Raw genomic sequence first — 23,721 nt, forward strand, 5'->3', positions numbered from 1 at the left:
CTGTTTGTTTGTCTAACTTCAACTGGATCCTACAAAAACTCACAAAGTACGTAAGCTGAATGGAGGAAACTCTGTATATGGGGAATATGCATGTTATTTAATTTGTATCAGATTACAATTGTGGTTGTTATAGAAACAGAAATTATTGAAATCCAAACTCTGCATGCTGCTATTATTTAAAAGAAATATAAGCTACTTCTGAAACTCCCAGTGTGCATAGAGGTTCATAATGGGAGAATGCAACTAAGTTCAAAGTTTGATGTATTTATCCCTCCGCCTATGGCGGAGGGATATTGTTTTGGCATTGTCCGTCCGTCCATCTTTCCGTCTGTCCGGAGTCATATCTTGGAAGTGCTTCGGCTGATTTCATTGAAACTTGGTATCAGTATATATATATAGATAGAGGATGATGCACGCCAAATTGGCATTGTACACCATCTGTTAATAACAGAGTTATGGCCCTTTCTATCTTGAAAAAATGCTTTTTGTGTGTGTCCGTAGCTATATCTTTTAAGTGCTTTGGCGGATTTCATTGAGTATATATATGGATCAGAGGATGATTCATGCCAAATGGCATTGTACACCATCTGTTAATAACGGAGTTATGGCCGTTTGTATCTTTAAAAAATGCTTTTTTGAGTGTCAAATATAACACTTTTGTGTCCAGAAGCATATTGGCGGGGGATATAAATTCAACGAATTTGCTTGTTAATAACAATATTTTATTCTTTTTAATACCAGTTTGTTACAAACATGCATCGCGTGGCATTTAACAGTTTAATACAGATCAAATATACCACTTTTTGTTCTTGTTGTACACCAAATGTTTTGCTTAGTAAAAAAACTATTTTGGTATTGATACATGTTTATAAAACCATATGTATATTTGTATAGGATGATAACATTTTTAAGGGTCATGTGCAAAATTATGTTTATTAATCGTATTTTACTTACATGTCATGCTAATTGTTTTGTATTTAGTAAAGTTTGTCCGGTTCATAGACATGCTTTCCTGAACAAATTCAGCCAAAATCAAAATTTTAATTTTTATATATAAATAACATAATTAAAAAAACGTGCTGTTATTTTACATGTAACTCGATCTTGTCTTGTGTTTAATGTTGACTGATTTCAGTTTGATTCAGAACTGGGTACACACTTTGTACACTTGCACAAATGTACAAATCACACCTGATGTATGTTACTTCTATTTATAGTTTACAAAACCTTTTACTTTACCACTTATTTCATTGTATTAGCTATGATCAATACATCAGTGAATAAGTGCATTGAGTTTGATGTTATCTGTTATTTATTGCATGCCAAATCCAAAAGCATTCTGATATCCCATTTCTGATATCCCAGTGAATCAATCCTACTGGGGATATCTCACTTAATCAAGTCTAGTTATGACACCCTGGTGAATGAATCCCAGTGCTTATGTCCCAGTGAGTCAATCGAGTGCTGATATCCCAGTGAATCAATCCCAGTGCTGATATCCCAGTGAGTCAACCCAAGTGCTGATATTTTTGTGAATCAATCCTAGTGCTGATATCCCAGTGAATCACTCCCAGTTCTTATGTCCCGGTGAATCAATCCGAGTGCTGATATACTTGTTAATCCTAGTGCTGAGATCCCAGTGAATCAATGGGTGTGATGATGTCCCAGTGATTAAATCCAAGTACTTATATCCCAATTAATTGATCCAAGAAATTACACTCCTGTGGATAATTCCTAGTGTTGAAAACCCTGTAAATCAAAGCCAGTGTTGATATCTGACAAAATCAATCCTACTTATGACACCCTGGTGAATCAATCAATTTTCTCATATCATAGTGCATCGATCCCAGTTCTGATATCTTGTTGAATCAATTTCATTGCTGATATCCTAGAGAATCAGTCCCAGTGTTAAAATCCCAGTGAATCAATCAGTGTGCCGATGTACCGGTGAGAATACCAGTGCTGATATCCTTGAGAATCAATCCCAGAGCTGATATCCTAGGGAATAAATAAGAAGGCTGATATCCAAGTGAATCAATCCCAGTGCTGATCCCTATGAATCGATCCTAGTGCTGATATCACAGTGAATCAATCCCTGAGCTGATGTCCCAATAAATTAAAACCAGTGCTGAAATCCCAGTGCTGATATCACAGTAAATCAATCTGAGAGCATATACCCAATTAATTAATACCTCTCTGAAATCCCAGTGAAGCAATCCCAGAGATGATATCCTTGTGAATTAATCCTAGTGCTGATATCCCGGTGAATCAATCCAAGTGTTGATATCCTTGTTAATCAATCCTATTGCATATATCACAGTGGATCAATCCTTGTACTAATATCATAGTGAATCAATGCCTGTGCTGATATCTAAATCAATCGTAGTGCTTAAATCACAATGAATCAATCCCAGTATTTATATCCCAGTGAATCAATCCCAGTGCTGAAATCCTAGTGAATCAATCCTTGTGCTGATATCACTGTGAATCAAATGGTCTGATGATGTCCAAGTGATGAAATCCAAGTGCTTATGTCCCAATTTATGGACCCAAGTAATTACACTCTTTTGGATAAATCCTAGTATTGAAATCCCTGTAAAACAAAAACAGTGCTGATATCTGACTGAATCAATCCTACTTATGACATTCTGGTGAATCAATCCCAGTGTTCATATCATAGTGCATTGATCCCAGTGCTGATACCCTGTTGAATCAATTCCAGTGCTGCTTTCCCATAAATCAATCCCAGTAATAAAATCCCAGTTAGATAATCAGTGTGCTGATGTACGAGTGAATGAATACCATTGCTGATATCTTTGTGACAAAATCCCAGAGCTGATATCCTAGTGAATCAATAACAAGGCTGATATCCAGGTGAATCAATCAAAGAGCTGGTTCTAATGAATTGATCCCAGAGCTGATATCCCAGTGAGTCAATCCCAGAGCTGATACCCCGATGAATTAATACCAGTGCTGAAATCCCAGAGCTGATATCCCAATGAATCAATCCTAGTGTCCTATTGAATGAATCACAGAGCTGATATATCGGTGGATCAATCCCAGTGCTGATCCCAAATTAATATACCCCATGACTCTTATCCCAGTTAATCAATCCCAGAACTGATGCATTTGTATCCCAAGAATCAATGCCAGTGCTGAAATCCCAGTGAATTAATACCAGAGCTGATATCCCAATGAATCAATGCCAGTGCTGATGTCCCAGTGAATAAATCTCAAGGCTGTAATTCCAGTGAATAAATCCCATAGATGATATCCCAGTGGATCATTCCCTGTGCTACTAATTCACTGAATTAATTCCATTGCTGATATTCCCAGGGAATCAATTCCAGACCTGATATGCCGATGAATCAATCCCAGTGCTGATATCCTGGTGAATCAATAATATGTGTGTGGTGCGGTGATTCCCAAGTGATTTAATCCTATTGCTGATAATTCCAGAGAATCAATCCATGTGATGATATCCCAGTGAATTGTTATTAGTTCTTATATCCAAGTGAATCAATCCAAGTGCTAATATGCTAGTGAATCAATCCTAATGCTGAAATCACAGTGAATGAATCTCAGTGCTGGTACCCTGGTAAATCAATCCCAGAGAATAAATGCCATAACTCTGAAATGTTTATGTAAAGCATAAACCACTAATGTATTTTGTGTTTGCTGAGTTCTAATGAATTAATTACATATCTCTGATGTGTCTAGGTAACATGGTGATGCAATGTTTCAGCTATCACCATTGGCACCACAATTGAAATTGTGGTCTTAATGGTGAATGCATTGTGGTGATCCCATCTATCTTTATAATATCATTTCTTGAAGTCAATCTTTTTAGTGATATTAGTTAATGAAATTGTGTGCAGTGCGTTTAAAAAATGTCTATAATTTACAGTCATCTGCGCTTGATTGTATTGTCTTATTACAAAGTGCCACTAGTCAATCTAATCTCATGAGGATTATCCTAGTTCAGACCTCTACATTGTTACAATTCTAAAGTGTCCACAAGCATTTATTTTAATTTGATTTATTGACCTAGATTTTTTAGCACCGATTTGAACTTGAAATTATCATTGTGTGTCAGATATTGCAATATAATTGTAGTTTGGTTGTTAAAGTAATGAGAAGCACAATACAGGTTAGTCCTTTTACTAACGTTTCAAATGAACAACTGACAATAATAAAACAAGAGGGCCTAAAAGTCCCAAAGTCGCTCGCCTGAGATTCAAAGGAACTGACCTGTGCAGCCAAAGATGTCATAAGAACATATGTTCTTACCTACTTTCATGAATAGTGAACACCCTGGCAGCCACGTTTTTCAACAGACAGGAACCATTTTCGTACACATCCAAGGTATCATTACAACAAATGTTCTGACCAAGTTTCATGAAGATTGGAAAATAAATGTAACTTTTAAGAGTGTTAACAAGTTTTTACAATAGCCATATAAGGAAAATTCCCCCGCCCCCTGGTGGCCATGTTTTTCAACCACCTGGAACAGTTTTTTAATTTGTCCAAGATATAATTGGGACAAATCTTCTGACCAAATTCATGAAGATCAGACAATAAATGTGGCCTCTATATAGTGTTTTACTATAGCCATATAAGGAAAAATGACACGCCCCCTGATGGCCATGTTTTTCAGCCAACCGGAACCATTTTTGAACTCATCCAAAATATCATTTGAATAAATCTTCTGACCAAGTTTCATGAAGATCGGACAATAAATGTGGCCCCTAGAGTGTTAACAATGTTTTACGAAAGCCATAGGCAGCATATAAGAAAAAATGCCCTGTCCCCTGGTGGCCATGTTTTTCAATCAACCAGAACCATTTTTGAACTTGTCCAAGATATCATTGGGAAAAATCTTCTGACCAAGTTTCATGATGATCGGACAATAAATGGGGCCTCCAGAGTGTTAACAAGGTTTACTATAGCTATACATGTAGGGAAAAATGCCACGCCCCCTTTGTGGTAATATATTTAAATCAACCGAAACCATTTTCTAACTCGTCCAAGATATAATTGGGACACATTTTCTGACCAAGTTTCATGAATATCGGAAATAAATGTGGCCTCTATAGTGTTCACAAGGTTTTACTAAAGCCATATAAGGAAAAATACCCTGCCATGGTTTTAAAGCAACTGGGATAATTTTCAAACTCGTCCAAGACATTATTGGGGGATGAATCTTCTGACCAAATTTCATGAAGATTGGACAATAAATGTGGCCTCTAGAGTGTTAACAAGGCAAATGTTGATGCAGATTGACGGACAAAAGGCGATCACAAAAGCTCACCATGAGCACATTGTGCTCAGGTGAGCTAAAAACACAATACAAATTATGATGAAGTCTGCAGAATGTAAACATTTGCGCTGTTGTCGATGCCCTGTCAAAATCACAACATTCTCCTGGCTGAGAAAAATTTGAAAATGCATTTTTTGTTATTTTTGTAAACAAAATATTACCAACAAGGAACAGTCGATGGAAGTATAGTAGAATGGCACAATATAATTTAGTGTCTGTGTAATTGAACTATTGCGAGTGTAATCAAACAAGTAGTATTTGTGTTATTTATTCAGTCTGTCATTGCTCATTTGCGAGTGTAATAAAACTATTTTGTGTTATTTATTCAGTAAAATAAAGATTCACCAGAATTCACGATATCATGGGATCAAAATCTGTCCTTGAAACGATTTTCGATACGGTCCAAAGTATTGATTGAGATTTATTTTGTAGAAGGCAGCTTTATGTTTTTATCGCCCACTCTGTTGTATTTCAATACTCCCTCTCTTGGCACGGAAATGTTTTTGGAAAGCAATTCATGTCATCTGCTATGCTTTCCTGAATCGGTGCTTTGGTTCCTCGTGCTCTGCCGCTTGGAGCGTGACTTGCACAATGATTTTGACGTCTCAAGTCTTGGTCCGCCCTCTTCATGGTGCAATTCCTAGTATTGCTCGTTGTGCCAGTCCTGGCGAAGCATGGCCCTCAGATATTAACTCTGAGCCACCAGGCATTTTGTGCCAATGGTGCAATTGTGTGCCTCGTAAGATTTTTGCTTCTATCAATGATGCTCTGTTTCCTTTAGTCGTCTGTACCTTCAGTTTGCATTCAGGGAGGTGTTGCTCTGAGTGGTGACACCACGTTCGCTTGACAGATTGCTTGCCGACTTAAAATCTTTATCAACCTATCGGAAGTGCTGCCGGTGCAACCTCCATCTGGCACATCTGTCACTCCAGGAAGAACTGCTTGGTTTTCTTTGATAAATCTGACCGGCATCTTGGAAGTTTCTGGTAAGATTAGTCTGGACTGCTCTGAAGGCCTAAAGAGTAAGAGTCGTTGCCTTCTCCACTCTCCTCTTCAAACATTGCATCAGTTTCAGAACATGTACAGGGCATTCCAGTTTGACACTGGCTGCTTTAGATTGAATTGGCGTTTATTTTCAATGTCGTTTTCTTCTAGACTGGTAAAGATGATACTCTTGATTGACCATTGATTTTGGGTTTCCCCTCTTTTTTTATGATGTCTTATAAAAATCATTTTTTACCAGTGAATAATAAAAGCAAGCACCTACTTAGTAAATAGTTACATCTGTCGCAAATCAAGTGCCAGCTGGGACCTGAAATATGATAATGATGTTCAGTGATCATATTCAAGTTAAAAGAACGCATTGTGTTTCTCGTTTTAAATGCATTTTACTTTAAGTAATAACAACAACATACAATAATGATACAAATACCAAATTTTGTTGGTTATATAGACAAAACTACCACCAGATACTCAGATTAATAGTAATAGTAGATAATTAAAGTGCAACAACTGAAAACAGTAAAAATGTATACTTTTAACAATTTTAAAAATGTTTGAAAATGCACTATCCATACAGTTTACATGTTTTACCAATTGTGGATATTCACTTAAAGCATCAGGACTCAGGTAATCATGCAACATGAAAAAGATAATCTTAAAAAGCATATCACATGTTAGACTTGTTCATCACAGATACAAGGCACAGTGATTAAAGGTATTTGCATCAGGCATAAATTACAGGTATGTACACTATTACATGATGGTTTGTAAAATATCATATTGGTTCTTGCTGGCAATAACTTCAGTGTGCATATTCTGAATTGACACATAAACTAGGTTGCAGAATTCCACCTAGGTATAAGGCAAGTTTTGACCTTAGGGCCATAAACAGTACACAATTTTACACAGCAAATATTAAGTTCTATAAATAAAATGAGATTTTATTTAAAGTTATAACTTATTAAGTCTATTTAACTCTTGTACCCCACGAGGCAAGGCCAGTTTTGATCTTAGGACCATGATTTGAATAATTTGTGTAGAGGATCACTAGATGATGCTAAACATACCAAGATAAATCTTTGAGCATTGCAGTTTTTGAAAAGACGATTTGTCAATATTTAATACATAAGTCTACATAAATCATATGGCCCTTGGGGCGTGTTCATTTCTGACCCCATATGCATTATTTGAAAATGTTTTTAGAGGAGCACTAGACAATGTTACACACCAAATATGAAGCATCTCAGAGAAAAAGATATATAAAGCTATTTTATATATAAGTATTAATCATGTGACCCCTGGGACATGGCAAGTTTTGACCCCAGGTACATAATTAGAACAATATTCATAGAGTACGACAAGACAAACACACCAAATATGAAACCTCTGAGCCTTGCATTTTCAAAGTAGAAGATTTTTTTTTAATTTCCTTTTTTAAAGTTGATGTTTAGCTCAGCTGAATTTCATATGCAGCACACCAGCAGCCGATTGTATAAACAATTTAACCACAAGGTAACCGAAATATCGCAGTAACCGCTGTGGTTACCGCGTCTCGGCGGTTTGTATAAAAAACGACGTTGCCAGTAACCGCTCTATTACCGCGGTGATTTGTAACCCACCTCTATGAGCTGGTTAGACGCTGGTTACCACACGGACTACTGACCAACATGGCGGACGTACTTTTTTTTAGACACAGACGACAGCGACGATTTCGACGAATTGACTTACAAACGAATGGACTTGATGACGACGAACTGTGCCGAAGGTATAGGTTTTCTGCCCAGAGCCTTGACCGACTTGTCGACGTCTCGGACCCTATTTTACGACGACAGACGCGACAAAACAGGTCTCTGTCAACACGGCAGCAGATACTTATAACTCTTCGATTCTTGGCTACTGGGAATTTTCTTCAGGTTATCGGTGACACCTTCGGCGTTGACATAGCTACTGTTTCTCGGGTTATCACCGCTGTCGTTGACGCTATTTTCGGACTGAAGGACCGTTTCATTAAATTTCCAACCAGCGACGAAGACCGACGCCGAGCGACTAATGACTTCTTCCGGGTTTGGGGATTCCCTTCTGTCATTGGTTGTATAGACGGAACCCACATCCGTCTTCTATCACCCGGGCAGCCCGACGAAGCAGCGTACGTCAACAGGAAACACTATCACTCGATCAACGTACAGGCAACTTGTGACAGAGACGGTAAGCCAATTTGTATTATTGATGTCCAGGAAAAACTGCATTAATTTTTAAATCCATGGAATCTTATCCAAAACACGTACTGACGTAGTTCATATTTCATTATTTAGAATTAGAAATCTATGAATTGTAGCTTGCGCCACCCGTGTGTGAGATGTTAGCTCAAATGAAAAAAAAAACGTGTCGTTACTACGGCAGTCGAGGGTTTGAGCCCACCACCGTTCGAAATATCCCTTAGTGCTCGCTTAATTTTGTCGTACGTTAAATCAATTTCACTCGCATAATTGGAAATGGTGTATATTTTATGTAAATTTCTAATAAAAGAAATACTTATTCTATATTTACCATGTTCCTCCACTTTTCCTTGATTTGTTGTAGTGTCCTCGGTCCGTTTCCGCATGCGTTTACACCAGCTAAAAGTTCGTCCCAGATCTCACAGACTCGAGCAACCATGCCCGGACCGCCCGAGCCATGATTCATTCTAAGCTTGTGAATATTCAATTTCATGTAATCTGTCATTACTTCGATTTCGCGCTCGTTAAAAGCTTTCGCTCTTTTGTTGACATTTTCCATTTTGCAAAAGCGTCGGCTGTCAAATTTACAATTTGCGCGAAAATGACATCATGTTAAGTACCGGTATTGCATTGTTGGTAATTTTACTGCGGTAAGTTGACAAATTTCAATGGTTAGGTAACCGCGCAGTAACCATCGTTTATACAAATGAAAATAAACGGCGGTAACCTAACCATGCAAATTACTGCGGTAATCAAATTACCACAGTAAATTTAAACCACTGTTTATACAATTGGCTGCAGAGCAATTTAAACAACTTTGATAGAGGGTCACCCAAGATCTATTCCTGTTAAGCTTTGTAAATTCCTCCAAACAGTTAAGAAGATGTTGTTTGAAGCAAATTGTTGACAACACACAACGCTGGGCGCTGCAGGACTACCTTAGTCCTACCACAACTGTTCTAAGGCATCTTTCAAGGAGATTGGACACAAATATTACTTTGGGGAGTTAACACAATTTTACTATAGCTTGATATAGAAAACTGGCACCCATGATTTTCAACAGACCATTTTCAAACTCAGTAAACATATCTTGAGTACAAATGTTCTGAGCAAGTTTTCATGACAATTAATTTCCCTTTTTACATTGTTAATGTTGACAATTGACAACATACAAAAGTTGATCACAAAAGCTAACAAATAACCATCATTATGCTCACGTGAGGTGTAAAAAACATGTCATGTCAGTCATCAAATTTCTGCCCACAAATTTGCATCATCAAACACAACAAACTGAAATATTGTGCTTTTCTGAATGAAATGAATTCCCGTGTGAATTCTAAATCAGAAGTTATCTTATCCCTCTTTACATACTTTTACATACATCTTAAACTTCCAACAGTTGAAAACACAGCTAACTCAAAGATATCATGATCAACTGTAGGAGAATTCTTCTTAAAGAAAATATAAGAATATTGCTTCACACATTCTTTCTATCAAAGTGATTTCTTTATATTAAAAGTTATTTCCTATCTCCTCTAAAAGATGTAATTGTATAACTCAAAACAAGGTGTTTATATCACCTTTGAGACATTTAAGTAATTTTAAAATTCCTTCAAATTAAGGAATAAAAAAGAAACATTGATTTGAATTGTAACCGAGTTCCTTCCATAAATATACAAAAATCATTTGGTAACTTTCTTCAACCATTTTAAAAATATTTCATTCAACAAGCAACGGTATCTCCTTTTAATAAACAGAGATAATGAGCTGAATGATATGCATCACATAATATCTTCTTCGATTATTTTTCCTCTGAGCTGGTTGCAGATTTCACCAAGAAGTGTACTTTCTTTGAACACATGTTACATTTCATGGTGGAGTATGAGGCAACAGAGATACACACATGCAATCTAAACTCATTCGGTACAGCAGAGCAAAACTGGCAATCACAGAAGAGTTATCACAGAAACACAGTAGATTGTCTTGACAACACCAGCTATAACTGATCACTTCTTTTCCTCTGAAACAAACCAAAGTAAAACAATATGGTGACAGTCTGATAGTTTGTAGCAAAAAAGAATCTGTAAGACAGAAAAGAAAACTTTGGTATTTTCATGACATACATTTCCATGGGAGAATACAAACATTGCATTTAAAATGTAAGATGAAAAGCACATCAATAACAATATGATGCATTTGTTAAAGGCAATCTTACATTAGTCACTGTTGTAGCTTTGCCGGCTGCTCCAAACATGTTGGCCCTGGTCCTGGGTTGTGATACCAGATCAGATGGCTGGTCTGCTATGCTGGGCCTCACTCGCACTTCAACACCTGGACGTCCAGTCCTGCAGACAGGGAACATACGAACATGATATTCTTGCAGGTAATTTCATTTTAAACATAACATCTACAATTTTCCCATCAGAAAATCCCAAGTGATAATCCCTCCATAATTTAAGTACGCCTCCATGTTTAAGTTAATAACAAGAGCACAAAATAGCTGGTGCCAGCGCTCAGCTGCGGGTGCAGTTTTGAACAAGAGCATTTGAGAAACGCAATGCCCCCTACTGCGCATCTTAATAAGTCATAAATTAGACTCAAATACCAAAAATAAGGTTAATATCTGAAAGCATTGCGTAAAAAAACTCCAGAAAAGAGTTATTATAGAGAAAATGTCTGAGTCCAAAGCCCATTAATTTGCCAAAAATAAATCAAACATAATGAATTTCACACTTCATCTTTAAGTCATGTAGGAAGACTCACATACCAAAAAACAATAGGGGTCATCTGCCAGTCATGATCAATGTACCTATGAAGTTTTATGATCCTTGGCGTAAGCATTCTTGAGTTATCATCCTGAAACCATTTTACTGTTTCAGGTCACTGTTACCTTGACCTTTGACCTAGTGACCTGGAAATCAATAGGGGTCATCTGCTAGTCATGATCAATGTTCCTATGAGGTTTCATGATCCTAGGCGTAAGCATTCTTGAGTTATCATCCGGAAACCATTTTACTATTTTGAGTCACTGTGACCTTGACCTTTGACCTAGTGACCTGAAAAATCAATAGGGGTCATCTGCCAGTCATGATCAATGTACCTATGAAGTTTCATGATCCTAGGCCTAAGCATTCTTGAGTTATTATCCGAAAACCATCTGGTGGACGGACCGTCCGACCGAAGGACCGACCGACATGTGCAAAACAATATACCCCCTCTTCTTCGAAGGGGGGCATAATAAATGAAAGCTTGTCAGAAGATTTTTTAATTTCTTTTAGAGGTCACAGTGACCTTGACCTTTGACCTAGTGACCCAAATATGGGTGTGGCGTGTAGAACTCATCAAGGTGCAGCTACATATGAAGTTGTAGAGGTGGAAGCACTTTGATTTTAGAGCCAATGTTAAGGTTTTAGCACGCACCGGACGACGAGCTGGCTATAACAATACCTCGGGTTGTCTCCTAAAAAAGCTTAGCAAATAAGAGAGCAGTAGAGAATATTTCATTAAACCTTTGAACAGTAAACAATACACATAACCTTATACATAGTATGATGTGTGTGCTCATTACAGTATTTATGATATGTATGATGAAAATAATAGCATAGGCATGTTGCAGCTATATACAAAGTTCGACTCCGAGACATTACTATCCTCTCATATAACTATGTATACAATTTAACTGCAATTAATATTAATACTGTATCAAATAGGGCCAAAGACCCTAAGGATGCTGAAATGAGATACAAAGGAACAAAACAGATCTTATCAGGTAGTATTCTTATGGTTTCACAAGAGTCGTATAATAGATAACTACACAAATACCTGACAGCCATGTTTATGAAAATACCACAAGTATTTTCAAACAATCTATAATGTTCTGAACACAATTCATAATGAGTGGATATCAAAGTGTTCAAATGGTTTGACTATAACCACATAAGGAAACCTGCCAACCCCTTTACATCGCAGCCATGTTTATCAATTTGAATGGAAACCATATATTACTCAGCCAAGAAATCATTTGAATAAATGTTTTTAGCAAGTTTCATAAAGATTGCACTTGATTGCATAACTACTGCTCACACTGTTCTTTATTTTGACCCATTGACCTAGTTAATGACCCCACATAAATCAGTTTCAAACTCAGCTGGGATTTCATTGGGACAAAATTAGACTTATCACAGGGAGAAATCTTCTGACCAACTTTCATGAAGATTGGAAAATAAACCTGGCCTCTAGAGTTTAAGCTTTTTCTGAATTGACCTAATAACCTAGTTTTGACCCCAAGTGACCCAGTTTCCAATTGGCCATGATATCATTGGGACAAATGTTTTGACCAATTTTCATGAAAATTGGGTAATTAATGCAGCCTCTAAAGTTTCAAAAAACAAATGTTTACGATGAATGAGAGAAAGAAGGTGATCACAAAAGCTAGCTATGATAATATTGTGCTCCAGTGAGTTTAAAACATTTAAACAAAACTAGCACACCTTAAGGAAATTAAAGGGTTTCTGATAGTTATCAGAATATTTGAATATTGAATATAACTCATTGAAGCATTCATTTTGACATGAACTTCCATTCAATGCTAGTATACAGCATATGAAACAAATGCAATCTTAATTGTGTGACTATGTGTATTCCTTTATGACTATTTAACTTATTGTCAAACGATAAAGGAAATGTATTTTAATATAACTTTCTTTAAAGGCATAATACAAGTTACACAAAATAAAACAGAGAGTCAAAATAACTTCAACTACTGCTTGTTTGCATTTATGGTACACAATATAGCCTACATAAATCCCAGACAAATCACCTGTTCTTGGCAATCCCTGGTATACTGTTCTCATTTACTGGTGCCCGTCTCTGGACCTCAGGAACTGAACTGGAGCTCTTGGTTGAAACTAAAAAATATACAGCAATATGTTATAGAAACTGTTATTTGGCAGACAAAAAGACCGATTGACAGACACACAGAATGATGGACAGATATCCTTAGTATTTCCAGTATAAATCCCTTAATTACTTTTAAAGGATACCATAATCTGCTAATTGTCTATATTAATAATCATGATTTTGTAGTAAGTCATTTATAAATAAATGTGCATAACTTTTGTTCTTTTTAATGCATGATGATAAAAATTGCATAATTAAGTATACACCCTTAAATTTGTAACATAATCTGCTAATATTGAACTCAATTACCGGTAAGTAAATCAATAAAACAACAATAACACTAAAGTGTGTATGTTAACAGATATTTTAATACTTTCTTCAAAACTGCCACTAATGCCCTTAAACTTTTTCCTAAAAAAGCCTTTTTGTTGTATTTGTTGCCTTTTTTTTAAATTTACCACAAATAAAATACCCTTTTTTAAATTCACTTCACCATCCCACAATGCCATCCTGTGTAAAACGACTGAAAGGTATATGATAACTTCAGAAACAAAAGTAGCCAAAATCTGACCTAAAATTACACAATGAGGATAATGCAATTGATTAAAAATATATTTCAAAACAAACAAGTGTTTGACAATCTGCATAGACACATAAGATATACTTCTCCCACCATACCTCTAGCATTTGTAGACATGGATCCTGGCTGTCGGGCAGGTTCAGTTCTCCTAGGCACAGTCCCTATATGACCCAGCAGGTCATGTGCAGATCCTGCCAAGTCTCTGGGGTCTTGCATTAGGTTGTCCAGGGTACTCCTGGTCCTGGAGGCACCAGTACCACGCTTACCCTGCCCCTCAGCCAGGTTAGAATTTGAAGAATTCCGACCACTGTCTTTGGATGTATCACCGTTTGTTGAAGAGGCTCCTTTCCTCGTATAGAAGTCTCCCCTGTCAGTGGCCTCGGCTCCATACTTCTTCAGTATTGCCCGGGTCACCTCCCCGGGGGGAACATTAGACAGCTTTGAGGACCCTCTAGCACCATTACCGGCCAGGGAAGGCGTGGGCTTTTGCACCTTGTGGGGTTCCCTGGGCTTTGTTGCCATAACGAATGGGCTGCTGTCATCATCACTGTTATCAAGGTTGTGGGCGAGCACATTGGAAGGCTTTGGTTGCAGCACTCTGAGATTTGGGAACTCTGAGGTAAGTCTTTGAGCACTGGTGATACTAGTCTTGGGCTTAGGAGGTGACCTGGTGACAGCAGCAGGTGTCATGGACCGGTTGTGCTCACACACAGCCTGAAGTTAAAATAATTGTCTATGGTTTCAACATGTACATGTAGCCCAATTAGTAAAATGAAACAATATAGCTCACACACAAAAAGGTTCTTGAAAGGTAACCATTTATATTGTTTTGTTAAACCCTAATGATACCCTAATGAAACTAATTTAATATGAAGTCAAATTATACTGTGATTTCATTTATTTTTGTTGATGGGAAATTTTGTGCATTCTTCAAATCTGGAATGTTTTTTGGATCTAAAAGTTTGTTGACCTCTATTTTTCAGCACCAACATAGATAAATTCATCTTCTATGTGTTCTTATCTATACTATTCTGTCAGTTTACTCTGTTCATTAGAGAAGTAAAATCATTTAATATAATAACAATAGAGCAAATAAATTATTTAAATAATCCACAGACTAATATTGAGATTTTATTACTTTTATATGTACTCAATAAATAAAATCAAAGTTTCCCATCCCTATTTCGGGATTATCTTGTGCCTTCAGCAAGGTGTCTACATATGCGGATCTTAAAATAACAACTCAGGTTTTCTGAGTCTTTTCTATGTAGCTTCTAGTAATAAAGCCCTTATTCATATGCATTAAAGAGTGAATCAAGGGACATTTACGATTGCTTTAACAGAACTTATTTTCTGCAGTTGCCTACAACTATCAGATGTCGTGCTTACCTGGTGCATTATAAGCATATCCATGGGGAACTGTTCATCACAAAACTCACATGGCAGCATCAACATGTCACTATAGTCTGGGTCAAATGGCTCCTGGTCCCCAGAATACACGTCTGCTACTTCACGCCTTTAACATGGGAGTGCAATGCTGTCATTTGATATTTATATGGTCTAATGTTCATTCTATATTCCTAAATGTTTATATCAACTGTTCAGGGATATAAACAAACAATTTGAAGAAGACTTGAAAACTACATTACTTTTTCTTTGAATGTTTTAGCTGCTTACCAAGTTTATTTTTGTAAAGCTCAGTTAATGCATAACATATCAATATGAGCAACAATAGAAATATCTATACAAGTTAGCCTTGGTCATGATGACAAGTTTGCTTGCATGACCTTAACATCAGCTTCTCATTTCCTCTTTGTTAGCTAAGTTATTACAATGACCAATCATACAAAAGGTTTTAACAGAATTACAAGCAGAATCCAATCATACAAAAGGTTTTAACAGAATTACAAGCAGAATACATGTCTTCTACTGGTAAAAAATAATTTATAGATCAATTCTTTCCCACCACAGGTGGTAAGCATGTGGCTATGATATTAATTAGTAAAAACATCATTTTGAGTGACAAAGTTTCAAATTATAATGAACAAGAGGGCCAAGATGGCCCTAGTTTGCTCACATGAGAGGAGTCGTTTCATTTAATCTTTACCAAACGTCAAACTTGACCTAGATATTGTCCAGACAAACATCCTGGTCAAGTTTCATCATTATTGAACCAAAACTCTGGCGTATGGAGTGTTTTTGTTTTTGTAAGATTTTACCTGGTGACCTATATTTTGAGTTGACCCCCCTTACCAAACATCAAACTTTGCTTACAAAAATAAATATTTTGACCAAGATTCATAAAATCTGAAACAAAATTGTGACCTCTAGAGTGTTTACAAGGATTTTGTATAATATAATGAAAATTTGGACAATCTAAGGGCAATAATTATGGCATTAATTATGTGATTTTGCTCATTTTCAAACTTGACTGAGATCTTTCAGCAACTTTCATAAAGAATACTTGAGAAGTGTGAATGCTAGAGTGTTTACAAACCAAATGTGGACAAACGGACGGCGGACAAAGACCAATTTTAAAACCTCACCTGAGCAATCAGGTGAGCTAAAAAGTGTGTTTCACCGCTCTGAGCCATTTTCCAACTTGTCCGAGAAATCAATAAAACCAATGTATTGACTAAGTTTCACAATGATTACGCAAAAAATGAGACTTCTGTAGTGTTCGATCACAAGGTTTCTCTCTAGTCACATAAGGAAAACTGCCCCCCCCCCCCCCCTGGTGGCCATGTTTTTTTACCGATCGGGACCATTTGCAAACTCATCTGAGATATATATAAAACCAATCATTTCACCAAGTTTCATAATGATCGGGGCAAAAAATGTGACTTCTAGAGTGTTCACAAGCTTTTTTTTACTATATAAATGTAAGAAAACTCCTTCCCCTCCCCGGCAGCCATGTTATTGAACTGACCAGAACCATTTTTTAACTCAACTCTTGTATCAAGGAAACAAATGTTCTGACCAAGTTTCATGAAAATTGGGCCAAAAATGTGACTTCTAGAGTGTTCACATGTTTTCACTATATACATATAGAGAAAAATGCCCTGCCAACTGGCGGCCATGTTTTTCACCGATCTGGACCATTTTCGAACTCGTCCGAGATATCAATAAAACCAATGTTTTGTCCAACTTTCATTATTGGGCAAAAATTGTGACTTCTAGAGTGTTTACAAGGTTTCTCTATAGCCAAATAAGGAAAACTGCCCTGCCCACTGGCGGCCATGTTTTTCAACGGACCAAACCACTTTTGAACTCAACCAACATATCATTAAGACAAACATTTTGACAAAGTTACATGAAGATTGGGCATGAAATGTGACTTCTACAGTGTTTACAAGGTTTTTCTTTTTTTTGACTATGTGACCTAGTTTTTGACCCAGCACGACCCAGTTTCCAACTCCATGGAGATATCATATGGACAAATCTTCTGACCAAGTTTCATGAAGATCGGACAAAAAATGTGGCCTCTAGAGTGTTTACAAGGTATCTCTATAGCCAAATAAGGAAAACTGCCCCGCCCACTGGCGGCCATGTTTTTCAACAGACCAAAAACAAACACTTCTGAACTCAAACACAGGTGATTAGCGTGTGGCTATGATATTAATTCGTGAAAACATCATTTTGAATGATAAATAATCATATTATAACAAAAAATTTAATTTTATGAAAAAAAAAATCACTATCAAATATATATATAACAAGGTATGCAACTCAAAATCACCCCAAAACAGAGTGCATCGCTTTGAACAGCCATATCTTCATCAATTGTGCAGCGATTTTCACGATCTCGGTCTTATTCAATGCAGAAATGAATTTCTTTTCTGGAAATGTATATGTCTTGTTATATTTTTACAAATGCTGGGTCAACTTTTAAGCAATAACACGATACACAACTCGCATGACCCAGTTGTTACAGTGTATAACAAGGTATTCAACTCAAAATGACCCGAAAACAGGGTGCATAGCTTCAAACAGCCATTACTTCATCAATTGAGCAGCAATTTTCAAAAACTAGGTCTCATTAAATGCAGAAATGATTTTTCTTTCTGGAAATGTAAATATCTTGCAATATTTTTACAAATGCTGAGTCACTTGCTATTAGTCGTTGAAATAATGGACGCTATACACATTGTATACCCGTTACTGCTCTCAGGATCATATTCATTCCCATTACAAAGAGAATCACGGAAATAGAACAGCCTGTGACTATACCCTTTTCGAGCGATAGTCAAGATGTTGTGAAGCTTCTTTGTTTAGTTTCTTTTTTTACACTACTGTAGCCTATACTTACAACAGGCAGTTCCGAATGCTTTGCTAATACTTTGACTACAGTTTCTTAAATTTGGCTACAAAAAAATCGATTTGGCTAAAATGTTGGCTACAGAAATTTTTGGGCCAGGGGGAGCCCTGCCCGTATGCTATCGTCGATGCAATATTTTTACAGTTTATCTTAATTATTGGACACTTGATTTTTTTCTCTCTAAATTTTTGGACACATGTATTTTCAAAGTATTTTTTGTTTCTGAATTGTGGGACACAATTAAAAAAAAAATTTTGAGGTGTCCGAATACTAAAACTAACAAGAGCTTGTCTTAGTAGTGCCAAATCCCCGCCGAAATGTGTTTGCTTGTATGAGAACATTTGTTTTAGAGAGTAGAATAATATTTGTAAAACATGGCACCTGTGTCATCAAGGATTTCAGGAATCAATTAGTTATATAGTGTTGGAGTTATGCTGTAGAGAATAAAATATATGGAAATGAAAAAAGGGAGGTAATTAAAAAACTATGGCCGATAGAGTAATGGTTTATGTTCACTGCACTTCTCCTAGTTGCCATCTGTTCGTATTACCAGTTTCAAGTAAATCCCTTCAGTAGATATAGAGTTATGCTCCGGACAAAAATTTACTATGAAATTAAATAAAGGGAGACAATTCAAAAACTAAGGTAGATAGAGTTATTGTTCTTAGTCACTGCACTTTTCCTACTTGCCATCTGTTTATATTGAAAGTTTCAAGTAAATCCCTTCCGTAGATTAAGAGTTATCCTCCGGACAAAAATTTACTTTGATATTAAATAAAGGGAGATAATTAAACAAGATGTGTTTGTGAAACACAATGTCCCCCTATATGACGTTTGACCTTGTAGGATGACCTTGACCCTTCACCACTCAAAATGTGCAGCTCCATGAGATACACATGCATTTCAAATATGAAATTGCTAGCTTCAATATTGCAGAAGTGACATTACATGAGCAATTTTGACCCATATATTTGACCTTGAAGGATGACCTTGACCTTGACCTTTCACCACTAAAAATGTGCAGCTCCATGAGATACACATGCATGACAAATATCAAGTTGCTATCTTCAATATTGCAAAAGTATTCATACAATTAGCGATTTGGGCCACATATATTTGACCTCTGACCTTGAAGGATGACCTTGACCTTTCACCACTCAAAATGTGCAGCTTCATGCATGCCAAATATCTAGTTGCTATCTTCAATATTGCAAAAGTTATGGCAAATGTTAAATGTTATGCACACTGAATAGAGAAACTGCATATTCATTTCCATCATATCCATATTCACACCGAATAGAGAAACTGCATATTCATTTCCATCATATCCATATGCACATTGAATAGAGAAACTGCATATTCATTTCCATCATATCCATATGCACACTGAATAGAGAAACTGCATATTTATTTCCATCATATCCATATGCACATTGAATAGAGAAACTGCATATTCATTTTCATCAAATCCATAGGCACACCGAATTGAGAAACTGCATATTCATTTCCATCATATCCATATGCACATTGAATAGAGAAACTGCATATTCATTTCCATCATATCCATATGCACACCGAATAGAGAAACTGCATATTCATTTCCATCATATACATATGCACACTAAATAGAGAAACTGCATATTCATTTTCATCAAATCCATAGGCACACTGAATAGAGAAACTGCATATTCATTTCCATCGTATCCATATGCACACCGAATAGAGAAACTGCATATTCATTTCCACCATATCCAGACTATCAGTTCATGTGTTCCAACTCAGAAACACTCAATTTGTTTGAACACATCATATGACTAATGAAAGGGCATAAACTGCCTGAACAAAACTATTGGAGAAGGAGAACATGACAATACAAGAGTGCCAAACTGTCACAAGATACGCCAGTTTGAAGGTTTATGAAAAAACTTGATAACTTTACCATTTGAGTTGGAAAATGATATATCTTTGAAAATTGAGCAACAAATAATTTTACCATTTGAGTAACACAATGCTAAATCCCTGAAATGCACTAAGTGACCCTGTTACCTAGTTTTTGACCCGGCATGACCCATATTTGAACTTGACCTAAATATCATTTAGAAACAACTTCTGACCAAAGTTGGTGAAGATTGGATGAAAACAACTTCATTTAGAGAGCAAACTTGACCTAGATACCATTTAGACACATCTGACCAAATTTGGTGAAGATCGGATGAAAACTACTGCAATTAGAGAGCGGCCACCAGGCTTAATGCTTGAAATGCACTAAGTGACATTGTGACCTTATTTTTGACCCAGCATGACCCATATTTGAACTTGACCTAGAAATCATTTAGACACAACTTTTGACCAAATTTGGTGAAGATCGGATGAAAACTACTTCAATTAGAGAGCAGACACCATGATTAATCCTTGAAATACACTAAGTGACCCCGTGACCTAGTTTTTGACCCGGCATGACCCATATTCGAACTTGACCTAAATATTGTCTAGATACAATGTCTGACCAAGTTTGGTGAAGATCGGATGAAAACTATTTGAATTAGAGAGTGGACACTGCTGTGGACGCCGCCCGCCAAGAGTGAAACTATAATGAGTCCCGTTTTCAACGGGCGTATAAAAAGCATGTCCATTCATTTGGAATGCAGCCAATAAAGTGTCAAAAAAATCAGATTATTAGCTATGTGATCAATGCCGACAGAAATAATCATTTAAAGGGCTATAACTCCCCAAAATATCAATAATTTGAGAATATGCAAATGTTTACAATACAAGCAGAAAGCATACAAAGTTCAATCAAATTAAATCCTGAGATATTGCCTGCAGAGAAAAAAATCTCAAAAAACAAAAGATGTGTTTGTCAGAAACACAATGCCCCCTACTGCGCCCCTTTGATACATGTTATTTGACCTTTGACCTTAAAGGATGACCTTGACCTTTCACCACTCAAAATGTGCAGCTCCATGAGATACACATGCATGCCAAATATCAAGTTGCTATATGAAGGGACCTAAACGCAAAACCTAAATGCAAAGTATGAGGAAGGACTGACGGACAGACAGACGGACAGACGTTCCAATCACTATATGCCCTCCTTCGGGGGCATAAAAATACATACTTACTATCAAAGGGAAATACCTGCCTTAAAAATTGTAAGACTGGAACAACCTGACAAGAATGCCCATACCCACCCTATAGGTAAACTGCTTGTTAAGTTCCATCATATTGGGATCATGCAAGAATAATATAAGATAATAGAAAATAAGTGTCTGCAAACTCAGATGAAAACAAGCGCTGTCTCCATCAGAAGACATATGCCCCCGAAAAATGCTTTTTTCGAACCCTAATTGCAGATTTCGAAACCTAAACGCGGACCATAAGTTCAAGGTCAAGGTCGAAGGGGTCAAAATTTGTGTGCATATGGAAAAGTCTTGTCCATATACACATGCATTCCAAATATGAAGGTTACACCTGAAGCGACATAGAAGTTATGAGCGTTTTTCAAAACCTTAACGCAAAAGTGTGACGGAAAGACAGACAGATGGACAGTGCGATCACTATATGCCATCCTTTTGGGGCATAAACAAATTAACATATTAATAATCATAGAGCAATGACTCCCTGAACAGGACCAAACTAACCAGGATGCACATCTCTAACACATGACAAGGAAGCTGCTTATCAAGTTTTAAGATTGAAAAACTGCTCCAGGGTCAGAGACTGATGCCCCCATAAAAGGGCCTTCACATAGTGACATTGACCTTTGAACTAGTGACCCCAATTACAATAGGGGACATCTACTGTCAAAGGCAAATGCACATGTGAAGTATCAAGCAAATCGGTTGATTTGTTAATGAGTTATTGATATGAAACAATTTAAACACTTATTGTGACAGTAATCTTGACTTTTGACCTTATTTCGATAGGGGTCATCTACTGTTCATGGCCCATGCACATGTGAAGTGTCAAGCCAATCGGTCAATTCCTTGACAAGTTATTGATCAGAAATGATTTTCACACTTACTGTGACAATGACCTTTGACATAGTGACCCCAATTTAATAGGGGTGATCTACCGTCCAAGGCCAATTCACATGTGAAGTATCAAGGATATTAGTTGATTTGTTGATGAGTTATTGATCGAAAACGAACTTGTCTACCGACAGACAGACCGACAGACCAACGGACATCCAGCTAAACAATATACCCCGTCTTCTTTGAAAAAGGGCATAATAATGAATTACTGATATCTTGGACGGAAAACAAAAACAAGAGATATGTTTGTCAGAAACACTGGCCCCTACTGCGCCGCTTTGATACATGTTTTTTTACCTTTGACCTTGAAGGATGACCTTGACCACTCAAAATGTGCAGCTCCATGAAATACACATGCATGCCAAATATCAAGTTGTTATGTGAAGAGACATAGAAGTTATGAGAATTTTTCGAAACCTAAACGTCAAACCTATACGCAAAGTGTGACGGAAGGAGAGACGGACAGTCCTATCACTATATGCCCTTCTTCGGGGGCATAAAAGAACATATATTAATAATCAAAGGCACTAAGTCTCTGTCAATCATTGGACCATAACAATCTGACAAGGATGCGCATGTCCAACCCATAGGGAAGTTGCATAGAAAGTTACATCAAATTCGGATCATTATTGTCTGAGATTTTGCTTTGAAATAAAAATATTCAGATCAATTATGAAAGGCAATAAATGCCTGAAAAACCTTTGGACTAGAATGACCTGACATGTCTGCAAACTCCAACCCTACAGTAAAGCTGCATGCAAACATTTATCACCACCCGAATGTGCCCCTTCGCACTAAGCCACTCAGGACTTCCCATACTGTGGCCGTTTTTCAAACTGACATATACAAAGTGTGTACCACTCATTGCGATGGAAGTCCCTCAGGTTGTCAATGACACTGGGCTGGACAAGGGGGGACATGATGTCCCTGTACACTGCCACATCCTGGTTAGCTCCAATTGCTGCATTCGGGTTGTTTGACTCGTCTCTCTGGTTGTTCAATGCACCGGCCGATGTCCTCCTCATCACAGAGCTGATGCGATCAAGGGAACAACCGCTCTGATAACACACAAGAACTTTATATTTTTAGATCTTAAGCTGCTTTCTGAAGCAAACATCCAAGAAGGGCAAACTTTGACCACAGGGGCATGATTTGAATAAACTTTGTAGGGGAGAACCATATGATGTTACATGTCAATTATCTAACCTTTGTGGTTGCCATTTAAGTTTTCACATTTACATACATGTATAAGGGTTTGACCCCAGTGACATGATTTGACATGATTTGAATGTACTCAAGACAGGACAATCGTATTATGTTACATGTAAGATAAACAAACTCTAGGCTTTATT

General features: G+C 37.0%; 2 protein-coding genes across 3 annotated transcripts in view; one reads left to right on the top strand and one right to left on the bottom strand.

The window, feature by feature from the left end:
- LOC127865239 (E3 ubiquitin-protein ligase RNF185-like) overlaps nt 1-23,721 on the top strand; it is a 422,044-nt gene that overhangs the window by 28,942 nt on the left and 369,381 nt on the right. The window lies entirely within an intron of this gene.
- The window catches only part of LOC127865178 (TRAF-type zinc finger domain-containing protein 1-like), a 29,097-nt gene continuing 9,284 nt past the window's right edge, over nt 3,909-23,721 (bottom strand). The window contains exons 4-9 of one of the 2 annotated variants that reach the window (XM_052405149.1): nt 23,228-23,427; nt 15,407-15,533; nt 14,116-14,731; nt 13,358-13,445; nt 10,754-10,883; nt 3,909-10,558 (exon numbers count right to left, since the gene is read on the bottom strand). In XM_052405149.1, the coding sequence (XP_052261109.1) occupies nt 10,535-10,558; nt 10,754-10,883; nt 13,358-13,445; nt 14,116-14,731; nt 15,407-15,533; nt 23,228-23,427 (1,185 nt within the window). In that variant the 3' untranslated portion in view covers nt 3,909-10,534. The remainder of the gene's footprint in view (nt 10,559-10,753; nt 10,884-13,357; nt 13,446-14,115; nt 14,732-15,406; nt 15,534-23,227; nt 23,428-23,721) is intronic. The other variant, XM_052405148.1, reaches the window with a different exon arrangement.

This window comes from Dreissena polymorpha, chromosome 1, assembly GCF_020536995.1.
Source record: "Dreissena polymorpha isolate Duluth1 chromosome 1, UMN_Dpol_1.0, whole genome shotgun sequence".
In the NCBI taxonomy this organism is placed as follows: Eukaryota; Metazoa; Mollusca; class Bivalvia; order Myida; family Dreissenidae; genus Dreissena; species Dreissena polymorpha.